At 45.4% G+C, this 12,818-nt stretch overlaps 1 protein-coding gene across 5 annotated transcripts in view; it reads left to right on the forward strand.

Moving 5' to 3' along the window:
• Window positions 1-12,818, forward strand: part of VPS13B (vacuolar protein sorting 13 homolog B) — an 803,192-nt gene that overhangs the window by 773,571 nt on the left and 16,803 nt on the right. For all 5 annotated transcript variants that reach the window (XM_078441712.2, XM_078441707.2, XM_078441708.2 and 2 more), the window contains 2 exons: window positions 4,595-4,713; window positions 8,168-8,976. In XM_078441712.2, coding sequence (XP_078297838.2) covers window positions 4,595-4,713; window positions 8,168-8,976 — 928 coding nt within the window. The remainder of the gene's footprint in view (window positions 1-4,594; window positions 4,714-8,167; window positions 8,977-12,818) is intronic.

The following is a 12,818-nucleotide window of genomic DNA, read 5'->3' on the forward strand; positions in this document are numbered from 1 at the left end:
GCGGTCCGTGAGTTCGAGCCCCGCGTCGGGCTCTGGGCTGATGGCTCAGAGCCTGGAGCCTGCTTCCGATTCTGTGTCTCCCTCTCTCTCTGCCCCTCCCTCATTCATGCTCTGTCTCTCTCTATCTCAAAAAATAAATAAACGTTAAAAAAAAAAAAAAAAAGATAACTGTAGAAAAGCACAAGTTATGTTGAAGTGTTTCTTATTTGTAATTGTAGTAAAAGACAATGTACTAAGTGGAGGGCAAGACATAGGCCCAGAGTAGTGTTCTTATTCCCATATGTGTGAGAGAAAGTCTTACTGATCATAGTGCTCCAACACAGATACAGAGAGTATCCTCCAAGTGTTTTGTGGCCAAAGCAGCAAATCTCTTGACTATATGTTGCCCATAGCGTCCCCCACACCACCAGTGTGAAGTGAAGGAAGAAAAAACACCTAAATGATGGCACTGATCAGGACTGGCTAGCTTATTCTATAATAAACTCAGCAACAACAAGCAGAAATCCCCTTGGTCATTACTCATTTAATTTAGTGAATTAAATGAGTGTTTGTTTGTGTGCAACAAACACACTGCCTCCCCAGGGTTCCGATGAGTCACGACGTCCCACTGGAAATCCGGGACTTCTGAGTGATGCTCTCTTAGTCTGGACTTGACTCCTTTCACCGGGAGACCTGTGAGCTCATGCTGTTCTCCCCTCCCCCCATTTTACAAGACAGGATCATCGTTTTAACCCCTCCAAATTGGAAATGGGAAGGATGAGACATAGCAGCAGCCTCTCATCTATGACAAGTCCAAAAAGTTTCTGAGCACGTAACTGTGGGGTTTATACCTTGAAACAAGGACTGGTCTTTGAGCCCTGTCTCTGCTCTTGGAACTGCGCTCTCACCATTTTTCTTCCAGCCCCTGGACGTACTCTCAGAGATCTTTGTTGGTCACATCTGAAGCTCAAGTAACCTCTGCCTCTTGTAGTCCAGACTCATGAGTGTATTCATCAGTAGTCATTTCTCAAACGCTATTTGATTCCAGAGAATTTATGTACCGATAACCACATCTGTGCTCCTTTTCAAGGCATATTCCTGTGCTATCTTGATTCCTTGCCTCTAACTTCAGAGCTTCTGTGGCAAAGTTATACTCTTAATCTAAGCTTTTTTCTGAGTCACTTTTATAATTAAGAGGTTCTAACAGTGAGTGTGATGCCTGTACATAGCCCTAAGGCTGAGTATTAATCTGCTCTCATATTCAAACACTAAACTTTGGTCTCTTGCTGTTTGAGGTCAAAAGCATTTCTAGCTTTGCAAGACCCCGAGTTTCTGGAATCTCTGTTGTTTTTCATTTTTATTTGCAAACTGGCAAATTGTTTGCTGAGCTCATCTCTTCTTCAGAATGCATTTCCAGAGACGGCCAATATTAGCCAACACACACTACTAATGTTTTTGTTTTCACACCTCATCTTCTGGATTAGGTTTATAATCTGCCTCCCAGGTAATCTCAGGCAACAGTTGTACTAAATGTCTTGCTACTTCATAACATGAATTGCCATTTTAATCCCTTTCAATGCCAGTTTCTACTGCCTGACCAGTAAGCCAAGGACTCATGCATTAGGTTTCTGCTGGAACCCTACTTCTGTTACCAATATCTATGTTAGTTGGTATAGGCTAGGTTATGCTGCCTATCAGAAGCCTAGAATTTGCTTCTTGCTCATGCTTTGTGCCCAGGGAGCTCTGTTCTCCATCGTCAGTCAAGGATGCAGGTTGATGGAGTTTCCATCACTTTCTGTCTGCCCCATTGTTACAAAACCACCCCAAAACCTAGAGGCTTGAAAACGCTTGACTTCTCGTGAGTCTGAAGGTTTGGTAGCATGATTTTTCTGCAGGATGAGCCTGAGATCACTCATGCAGCTGCATTCAGCTGGAAGTTGGCTGAGGAATGAATTCAGCTGGAAAGTCTGGGCATCTCTCTCACCATGTGGTCTCTCTTTAGGGAGGCTAGGCCAGGCTTCCTCACATGGTTGGCAGGAGGGCAAACCCCAGTAAGCAAGCTTTACCAAGCTTCTTGCCCCATGTTTGCTGAGATCCCATCAGCTGACGACAGCCACGTAGCCAAGCTCTGTATCCGTAGGAGAGTGGACTAGGCAAGGGCATGGGTGCTGGGTGTGCGGCTGCTACAACCAGCTAGACTAGGAGTCAGCAAGGTTTTTCTTCAAAAAGTTTCTTCTTCACTAAGTATTTGAGGCTTTGAAGGCCAAACCTTCAGACCAAAACAAGGACTTATTTTGAAACCTCTGGGAGAACCTCGGTACAGGTGCCTAATTTCTCTGGTAGGTAGATACCTAATCTCTAATCCCTAGAGCTGCCACTGTACAAAATGCTTGGCCTTGTGAGCAGTTTCTCTACTGGGGGGAAAGAGACAGGGATAGGCTCCTGAGAATTAAAGTTCATGTTTCTTCCATTCTAGTGGTGAGTGAAAGGGACACCCAGCAAATTTTTCTTCAGAGTCCAGGTTTTTGACCAGAAGAAGTACCTTTAAAGGTTTAGGTTCATTTGCCTGCTTCAAAGTCCCTTGGGAAGTTAACAGAAACCATCAGCTTGCCTTATCTTCACTCTTAGAAAGTACTAGTGTCCTCATTTCCTAAGGCCCAAAGACGACTGTGAGAATGAGCAGAACAGTAAATATATCCCTTACTGATCCTCTCCCTCCCTCCTCTGAGGGGTGGTAGTTCTCTGCTAAAAACCCTGGGACATGTGCTGAAGTTACGCAGAGTCACTGAGAGAGGGGAATATAGATGTTTGTGCCAGAAGAATAATCCCACATCTATAAGCCTAGTAAAAAAACAGTTGACTTCCTTTGCATATCATACAAAATAATAAATGTGAGTGTTTCTCAAATAATACCTGTTTTGCTTTAGATTCATGAGCTGAGCCATTTTTTAAGTTGGCTGCATTCCAGATTTTATCATAGTCAACTACAGTTTTTATCTTAGAACAGATAAGGCAGATTCAAGATACAGGGTCTTTTGAAACAGATATTTCTGCAAAACAATCCATTTGGGAAACATGTCCATAGAGAACAAATGGACTCTGCTCCTGCCCTCAAGAAGCTGACAATCTAGCAGTTGAGTCAGGTGTATAAACAGGTGACTGTACTACAAACAATACAGGCTTGTGATGAAATAGAAATATGGTTAAAATGCCTCAGGAATGCTGGAGTTAGTATCAAGCTGAGGAAAGGAATAGGAAAATGAGAGAGTACCTTCAGGGGAAAAGGTATCCTTAAGGAGCATGTGCAAAGATATACAGGATTTGGAAAGAACCTGTGCTGGAAGGCATCTTCTGGGCGCCAGGAGTGCTGAGTGTCAGACAAGGGCCTAAGCTAAAGCAGCAGCCATAGGATGAAAACGAAGGCACTAGGGGAGGAGCCTGCAGAGCTGGGGCATCTGAGGACTGCTGTGCTCCAGGAGATGAGAGGGAGGAGGCAGAGGTGACGCCCAGATGCCCTGGGTGCTGCAGATGGTCAGGAGCCACTATGCAAGAAAGAAACCCAGTGACACTGAAGTCCCTTCCGGGTTTGAGTCTGTGACTGTCCCCTGTGGCTCTGTGCACACTCTTTCTGGTACCTCTTCATTTGGTCAGAATTCCAATACATTCATTACATGTCAGGCAGGCACCTAGCTTTGTTCCGTCATCCGGAAATTTGCAGTCGTCTTTTATTTGCTGCCCTAACAGTAATAAAGGGCCCAGACTTGGACTGAATTGATACTGCAGATTATCAGACATTCCCAAACATAAGGAGGTTCTTGCCCCTACTCTCAGGTAATGCTGGCTGTGAACATGATGTTCTTGGAGTTGTTTTTCAAATAGTTCTGTTCTGTTTTCAAATATTTATCCATTTAAGCAACCTCGGTATTTAATGCTGAAAGGACATCTGTTCTGCTGGCCTGGCACCTGGCTTCTGAGATCGAACTTTTTTTAGGTCTTAGTCCACCTTCCCATAGAAGCAAAATTAATTTTGAGTCCAAGCAAATGAAGTTATCTGACACTATTGTTACAAGTTACATGAGAGACTAAGAGACCTTGAGGGGATTATGACATGTCAACAGCTGTTGGTAGGTTTTCTGGTATGTTTCTGTGTCCCCAGGATATGAAGACATCCTCATGGTAGTAAGTCAACACTCAAGAGCCTGGAAGTTTTTTGCATGTTGCATTTCAAGTCCTGAGTTTCAGGGTTTTTGTTTTTTGTTTTTTTTTTCCACAGAGGTTGATATGCACACGTAAAGCTGGCCCATGGCTGGGCTCCAGCCCATACAGAGCTATTTGCCAATTCCAAAGAAGCAGAGAAGGAAGACACACATGCCCCATCATCCATCATTGTTTTTTTCTATGAACCTTACAGCTGGATATTGAAAAATCTGGATTTGATCTTTCTTTTTTTTTTTCTTCATTTCAAGTCAGCTGTATAGCCTGTACACATAGATATAAAGAAATATAACCAAGAAGTGTTTGTGGTATTGAATCAGGACTTAAGACATTTGAAAGTAACCATTTCAGTAGTGTTTCTTATTTCTTTTTAATCAGATTCTGAATATTCTTTTTGCAGGTTGTGTTCCTGACTGGCTTTGGCTATGTGTATGTGGACGTTGTCCTTCAGTGTGGCACAGTCTTCATCACTGTGGCCCCAGAAGGAAAAATGGGACCTATTTTAACTGCTACCAACAGGTAGGATTAATTATTATCCCAGTCACAGCATGGTAAGCTTGCCCATTAAAAAGTTGTAAACCTGGGGTGCCTGGGTGGCTCAGTCAGTTAAGCGTCCATCTCTTGATTTCAGCTCAGGTCATGATCTATGTCATGGTTGTGAGCTCAAGCCCCACATGGGGCTCTGTGCTAAGCTTGGAGCCTGCTTAAGATTCTTTTTCTCTCTCTTTCTCTGCTCCTCCCATGCTCATATGTGTGCCCATTCTCCCTCCCTCCCTCCCTCCCTCCCTCCCTCTGTCTGTCTCTCTCTCTGTCTCTCTCTCTCTCTCTCTCTCTCTCAAAAAGAAAGGAAGGAATAAAGGGAGAGAAGAAAGCAAAGAGAGTATAAAATTGAATATATAGCTATGATTAGTCATGTATCCTAGGTATGTATGTATGTGTGTATATAACACACACACACACATAAATACTTCTCTGTTCACACATTCTCACACACGTTCCCAGAAAACATTCCTAGAACTAAGACTCAAAAGAAAGAATCAAGAGGCCCCTGCGTGGCTCAGTCAATTACGTGTCTGACTTCAGCTCAGGTCATGATCTCGCAGTTCGTAAGTTCAAGCCCTGCATTGGGCTCTGGGCTGACAGCTCAGAGCCTGGAGCCTACTTTCAATTCTGTGTTTCCCTCTCTCTGTCTTTCCCCCACTCACACTTGGTCTCTCTTTCTCTCTGTCTCTCAAAAATAAATAAACATTAAAAAAAAATTTTTTAAAGAATCAAAATTGTTAGTAGATGTGGGAGTTATAAGTGATTAGCTAATAATTTTCTGCATTTTAATTTTATAAAGAAGAATGTATTTTATAATAAAGTTTATTATTTAAAAATGTATTTAAAATATAAAATAACAATACTAACTTCCATATGTTTGTTTAAGCCTTTTAAAAAAAAAGTTCCTTGTTTTTCATATATGGTTAAGAACTTATTAATTTGGACCTGCCAAATCATTATTAATTTGAATTTACAATATTTCAAACAAGGTTGGGTAGAATGTTTTCTTTGCCCAGAACTTTGTAAAAAATGAATAGCATAACAATTGGAGACTAAATATAAAATTACATAACACAAAATTTCAAGCCTGCACAACAGTTTCAGAAACATTTGTCTATGGCATTAATAGGGCATTAATCATACTAGCAACAAATTATACATTGAGTGATAGAAATAGGAAAGGCACAAGTATTTGCTACTATCTGTTGAATCAATGAATAAAGGAACTATTACACCCCTTGCTTTGAAGTGCTTACTGGAAGCCAGGTGCTATTCTAAGGATGGGGATACAACAGTGACTAAGAAGACCAGAATCTCTGCTCTCAAAAAGATGATCACATTTTCCTAGGTGTAGAATGGAAGACAGAGAATAAACATAATAAAAAAAGACTTTATGGGACAGTAGAAGGTTGGCTTTCTGCAGGGGTAAAAACAGCCGGGTAAGAAAGACCAGGAGTGCCAGGGCATAAGGACAGAGAGGACACAATTTTAGAAAACCAGTGTAGGTAAGCCTTCCCACGAAGTTGACATTTGAGCAAAGACTCAAAAGCTGCAAGGGGGTTAGTAATGTGGGTATCTGGTGGAGAGCTTTCCAGACAGAAGGCACATCTGGTTCAAAGGTCTGAAACAGTGGGTCTGACATATTGGAGGCTCAGGGAAGAGGCCAGTGTGGGCCAAACAGAGTGGATGGAAGTAGAAAGAGTATCTGAGGCCAGAGCGGTAAGGGCTGGGAGAGGGGGACATGGTGTAGGACTTAGCTTTATTTCTGAGTGAAATGGAGAAATCATCGGAGCATTTTGAGTGGAGAAGTGACATAATCTGACCTAAATTTTTAGAAACTTATTTATCATTTATTTGTTTGTGAGGTAGACCATAAAGAAGTGAGGGTGGAAGCAGTGAAACTAGTTAGGAGACTGTCACCGTTACTCACACTAGAGATGCTGATGGCTTAGACTGCAGTGGGATCAGTGGATGTGGGAAGGAAAGGTCAGAATCTGGATGTACCTTCTAAGAAGAAACCCTTGGGTTTTCCCTGATGCACTGGATAGGGGTTAAAAATGGAGACATCAAGGAGGACTCCTAAACTCGGGCTGTAAGCAAGTGATAGGATGTGGTTGCCATTAACTGAGATGGGAAAGACCATATGCAGGTTGGGGTGGGGTGTATGATCTAGAGTTTGATTATAGACGTGACAGGTTGAGATGTTTTTTAACAAAGAAGTGACAAAGTGGAGAGGCAGTTAGATGTACGAGACTGGCACTTGGGTGGTCCTGGGCTGACTATGTGACTTTGGGAGCCATGAGCACCCAGACAGCATATCGGGGCCGTGGGAATGGGTGAGATCTCCCAGTGGGGGGGGGGGGGGGGCGGACACAGGAACAGAAGAGGGCAAGGGCTGAGCCTTGGGCACCTTAATTTTCAGTGATCAGGGAGAAGAGGAAGGGGTCGCACAGTGACTGAGAAGTAGAAGAGAAGACCTATAAAGGAAGTGTTCCCAGAGGAAAGGAGTTATCGACAAGGTGAAATGCCGCTGTAGGTCAAGTGAGCCATAGACTGAAAAGCCATCATTCAGTTTAGCCACACAGAAGTCACTTGGTGAGCGTTGCTTTGGTAGACTGTGGGGGCAGAAGCCTGCTTGGACCAAGGTGAAGAGAGAATGGAAGGCAGCCAGCAGACAATGTGTGTAGAAGTTTTTATGTAAGAGAGGGCAGAAAACTGAGTAGTAGCTAGAGAAGGAAGTGGAGTTACAAGAGGGATTTTGAAGACAGGAGAAATAGCATCATGTTTATAAGCTGCCGATAATGAAGAAAAAAATGAGGGTAGAGGAGACGGGTGGGTGGCTAAAGTGATGTCCTTGAGGAGGTGAGAGCAGAAGGATTTTGTGCACCGTGACAGGCTGGCCTGAGGCAGGAGCACCGCAGTCCAGATCTGGAAATGGTAGGGAGAGCTGAGCACATGGCCCAGATGCCACTAGAGGGGCTCGGGGTGAGTTTTCTTCTCTTTGCTTTACTTCAAGGTGAGGAGTCTTGGTGGTTTGATTTTACCTTTCTGCCTTGAGATGATCGTGATAGAGAATGAGTGCGCAAACGCTAGAAGAATTTTGGAGTACAAATCTGGTGTTGACAAGGGAAGCATGTACAGAACATGACAAGAGCTTGTACTGGTCCCTTAGGGGACATTCCCCAGTACTGTTGGGAACGTGGCAGGTTCTGTCCAGACACCACAATCTGAAAGTTGAATTCTTATTGTTTCTTGCGAGAACCTGATGGAATATCAGGAGGGGTGTAATAAGGCCCTATTGAAAGGAAGGGAGGGTGGGAGGGAAGGGAGGAGAGAAGAAGAAAAAGGGAGGGAGGGAGGGAAGGAAGAAAGGAAGAGAAAGAAAGGAAAAAGAAAAGAGGGAGACTTACGTTGTTTTCCCTTTCTCTAGAACTCTGGAGAAGATTGTGACATTTAAAATGTTCATCACTCAGTTGAGCTTGGTGGTGTTTGATGACCTCACCCACCACAGAGTATCATCTGAACTTCTGAGACTCACACTGGACAGTGTTTTCCTCCAAATGGCCCCCGTGACTGGCCACCTCCGCGGGGAAGAGGCCGCTGCAGCGCCCCTTCGGCCTCACTGTGTGGAAGTCTACTGTGGGGACCTGCAGTTAGACAACCAGCTATATAACAAGTCCAGTTTCCACTTCGCGGTCTTAGTCTGCCAGGGGGAAAAGCCAGAACCCATGCAGTGTCCCAAAATGCAAAGCCTCCTCATATCCAGCAGAGAGCTGGAAGAATACAAGAAAAATTGTTTTATCAAACTTTGCCTCACCTTAACCGAGGGCAAGAACTTCTTATTCGATGATATTAACGAGTTCAGTTTTGAATTGAAACCTGCCCGGTTATATGTGGAAGATACATTTGTGTACTACATCAGAACTTTGTTCCGGACCTACCTTCCTGACGGCAACCTGGCCGGTCACCCTGAGGTACTCGCAGGTGGCAAACAGGTGTTGCCCGCGCAGGTCAGACAGCACGCCAGGGCCTTGGTGAATCCTGTGAAGTTACGGAAACTGGTGATACAGCCGGTGAATCTCCTCGTCAGCATCCACGCTTCCCTCAAGCTGTACATAGCCTCTGACCATACGCCACTCTCCTTCTCAGTGTTTGAAAGAGGCCCCGTCTTCACCACGGCCAGGCAGCTCGTCCACGCCCTGGCGATGCACTATGCCGCGGGGGCTCTTTTCAGAGCAGGTGAGGTCACACGCTGGGGGTCCTTGAAGAACTAGAGCCTGGGCCAAAAGGGATTGCTCCTGGGAGTGCCTCATCAACTTCAAGAACTAGGGAGGCACTACTGTGAGAGGGGAAGAGTGTGGGCTTTGGATTTTTATTTTTAAGTGGGCTCCACACTCCAACTTAACTGAAAGTGGAGGGCTTGAACTCACAACCCTGAGATAAACACCTGAGATCAAGAGTCGGAAGCTTAACCGACTGAGCCACCCAGGCACCCAAGTCAGACCTGGATTTAAATCCACACTCTGCCACTGCCTCAGGCCTTGGGCAAGTTATTGAACCTCCCCAAGTCTCAGTTCCCTCATCTCTAAAATGGGTTTTAAGATTTCTGAGAGGATAAAATAAAAGCACTTGGCACTTAATAAACACTCAACCAATAGTAGCTTTTATATTTGCTGTGATACAACCTAGACTGTTAATTCCATTTAGCATACACTTTTTAGATCCCTGCAGGTCCAAGGCTCTGTATGGGCACATCAGTGCAGTCTGGAAAACCAGCCCTGGGCTTAAAAGAAATCCAGTTGTAGCTTGTTGGCTTCCTTCATTAAGGTCCATGAATAGCTGTAGGTGAGAAATTCAGAGGATTTGTGTGCTCATAAGATGCGTAAAGAGCCCTCTACCTACCCAGTGTGGCCCTGCCAGTCTAGACAGATCGCAAAAAGAAAGTGGTTAGTGTCTCGGCTTGTCCACAGACGTGAGACGGAAGTTTGTGGGGGGGTTGTTTGAATATGAATATGAATATTGTATGGTGAGTACTGTGTGCTAAAGGACAGAGTGGTCTCGGAATATTCTATGGTGATTGGCAACAAAACACATGTTCCTGACCTAAATTCACTCCGACATGGTTTCAGTTTGATTACTCAGCTCCTTATGTTCCCATGAATTCAGGCAACAAACACCAACCAGTGTTGGGTCTTGTAGGTCCTTTCTAGCAAAAAACATGGCAGCCTTCCTTTCTGAGAGTAACAAAGGAGAGAATGTTTGTAACATTGAACTTAGTGAAAGCATTCCCATATAAGCTTAACAGTGTAACAGTAAATGACCCATGTTGTTGCCCCACTGGTGAGATTACATTTTCTCCATAATGACATTCATAGAGTCAATAAGGTTACCTAGAAATCTTAACTGAAAATGACAAGATCAGGGGAGGGCCCTGCCTGCACTATTGTTTTGATAGCTTGCACAACAATGAAGAAAATATTTCTCTCTTGCTAAGAAATCACTTAAAAATAAGCAGTTAACATTTCAAATTTAATAGATGGGTATATTTATAAACAATTCCAGAAACTTAACCTTTTAGGCAGTGTTTGCTTTTAACATGAGAAGCGGGCACGTAAGTTACTGAGCTCTGATGTGGGGCCTGGGAAGAACTGAGCCTCCCACCGGGCCACCACATAATGCTGAGGTGTGGGGGGACAACCATGCAGGTAATGAGCTGGCAGAGAAACTCCCAACTGTGGCACCAAGGAGCCGTGTCCCTGCAGCCTGTGTGCTAAACATGCTCTGTTTTGTTTTTTGTTTTTAATGAGCTTTCACAAGAACATTCTGTTTGGATTTTTTGTAATCTACCTAAAAATCCTCTAAACTGTTGTCCCAACCTCATTATACTCTGGGACAAGAAATTCTAATGTAGAGGGCCAAGTTTTTAGAGCCCGTTGAGAATTCTGTTACTAAAAACCTACAGACAAAAGGAGAAGGTGGTAGCAGGTTCCCAGCACCCAGGTAGGAGAGGCTTCGAGAGAATGTACTAGCATCCCCTTCGAGGAAGGGGGAGGGCTGGCCTGGGAGTGAACGAGTTGCATCTGTATCTCACGTGGGTCAGGATTCACCCACTGAACTTGGCCAGAAGGTTCTTAACCGGGATGGTCGAAATACCCTGACCTCATTTCTAGGGAAGTTTGTGGATTCACCTTGAGGAGGTTTTAAAAGTAAACAGTCAAGTAATTAGAAATGAATAGCCCTATCTGAAGGAAAGAACGTGGGCTTTCTAATTTCCTGGGGTCCCTCTACACCCAAGTCTCAATTTGATAGGAAGTCAGACCAACACTCTTTTCCAACAAAATCTCCAAACATATAGGCAAAAGATGCTTGCTTCTGGACAATAAAGGAGTGTCCTCAGATACTTCCTGCCCGTTTCTGGCTAGCTCCCATGCTTCTGAGAAGTAACTCTGGTCCACACATGGCCCTCCCATCAGGCAGTGCTCCTGATCCAGGAGACCTACCCACCTTCGAGTGGCTGGGGGAGCCAGATGGGGAGGCTGGGTGGGATCCCTTCACTCTGCACCCACCGTGCTGACTCCGAAGGGCCCATTGTCGATGGTCTGTGCTTGGCAATATCTTACTCTCCTTTCTTTATCCTGTGTGTGAAATCTATGGAGAGAAGGGGAATTAAGATGTTTCTAGAACAACTTGCTACCTGCAGGTAGAACCTTATGACTATTCCAGGTTAAAGGGAATCTGCTCTTTCTTTACCTGCAGAGTGAGGCCTCCAGGGAACCATATTCCACAACCTTCTTCAGTACCCTGCCTGCCCATTGCAGCCCAGGCTCACAGAAAGAGGGTGGGTGGGCTGAGCAATGAGGTAAACCTCGTTTGGAAACCCAGCCCACGTGTCCACGCAGCGGGGAGATTGTGAGCCCTTGACCTAATCTCAGAGCCACACTTGGAGACAGAGTAACACCAGGTCAGCCTCATCTCAGTCCCCTGAGGCTGCTACCCCTGAGCCCAGGGAAAAGCCCAGTCATTAGCTCATCCTTATGTAAAGGGATGTAACAGCACTTCATTTGCACAGTGACCTTGAGCATGAAATAAGCTGAATGTCTGGCACCCAGAGGCCCTCCCATTTATAGTTCTTACCTTCTGGAACTGATTCCCTCTTTTAACCTAAACCCTAGTGGTATCCTCCTGATGTTCCAGAAAAGAGGAATGGACTCAAAATTTAAGAATGTCTTTCTCTATGTATAGGGGCTGGGCCCGGAACCCTTTAGGGTTCTGGCGTGGTTCTTGCAGCCACACCTTGCTGACCCTCTGGGACCAGTGACTTGACCGAGGGTCTGTCTCAGGCTTGTCCTCCAAGAATCTACTGGTGAGGCAGGATTTGCTCCCACACGCGTCCTGTCCCCACGGCCTCCCCACGAGAGCACTCTTGGCCACAGTCTGGTGGGGGGTCCGTGGTTCCCAGAGGAAGTCACCTGTCTAGAATCCTGTGCTTAGCCCTTGGCCCTGCCGGCCCCTCCAGTCCACTGGGTGAAAGTGCTGAGCCCCCTCCCCGGGGAGCAAGGTGAAGGGAAGCCACGGTGAAGTTCACGCACAGCCGCGTTCCCACGAGGCAGCATACACCGCAGTCAGGCCACTGAGCAGGCCGGCCCCTGGCAAGCCCCTGCTCAAATAGGAAACCAGATCCAAAGCTCCCCTCCTGGGACACTGGAAGGGAACACTCCCTCTCACTAACCTAATCAGTATGTCCATGTCACCAATGTTTACACAACTGAAGCTGGGGTTGAAGGGGAGACATTTGTCTGGCTTCAGCTCTGCTCCAAAGGAAAGCACTCAGCTGGGTAGGATTGGGAAAGATTAAAAATAACTCCTCCATCCTTGTCAGAACTTTGCCTCTCCTTTGCAACACCCCATTTAGCATCTGGCCTCCTCCCCCTCCTGGTGCCTCCGCTGCCCTGAGGTGGTTCTAAAGACAGCTTCCCAGCCTGCAAACACCTGCACCCTGGGAGACCGCCTTTCCTCGGGTGCATGGGAACGTGTGTCCCCTCACACGCGGGTCCCTCTTAGCGGGAATACAGGAGACTCGG

This window comes from Panthera onca, chromosome F2 (assembly GCF_046562875.1).
Source record: "Panthera onca isolate mPanOnc1 chromosome F2, mPanOnc1 haplotype 2, whole genome shotgun sequence".
NCBI lineage: Eukaryota > Metazoa > Chordata > Mammalia > Carnivora > Felidae > Panthera > Panthera onca.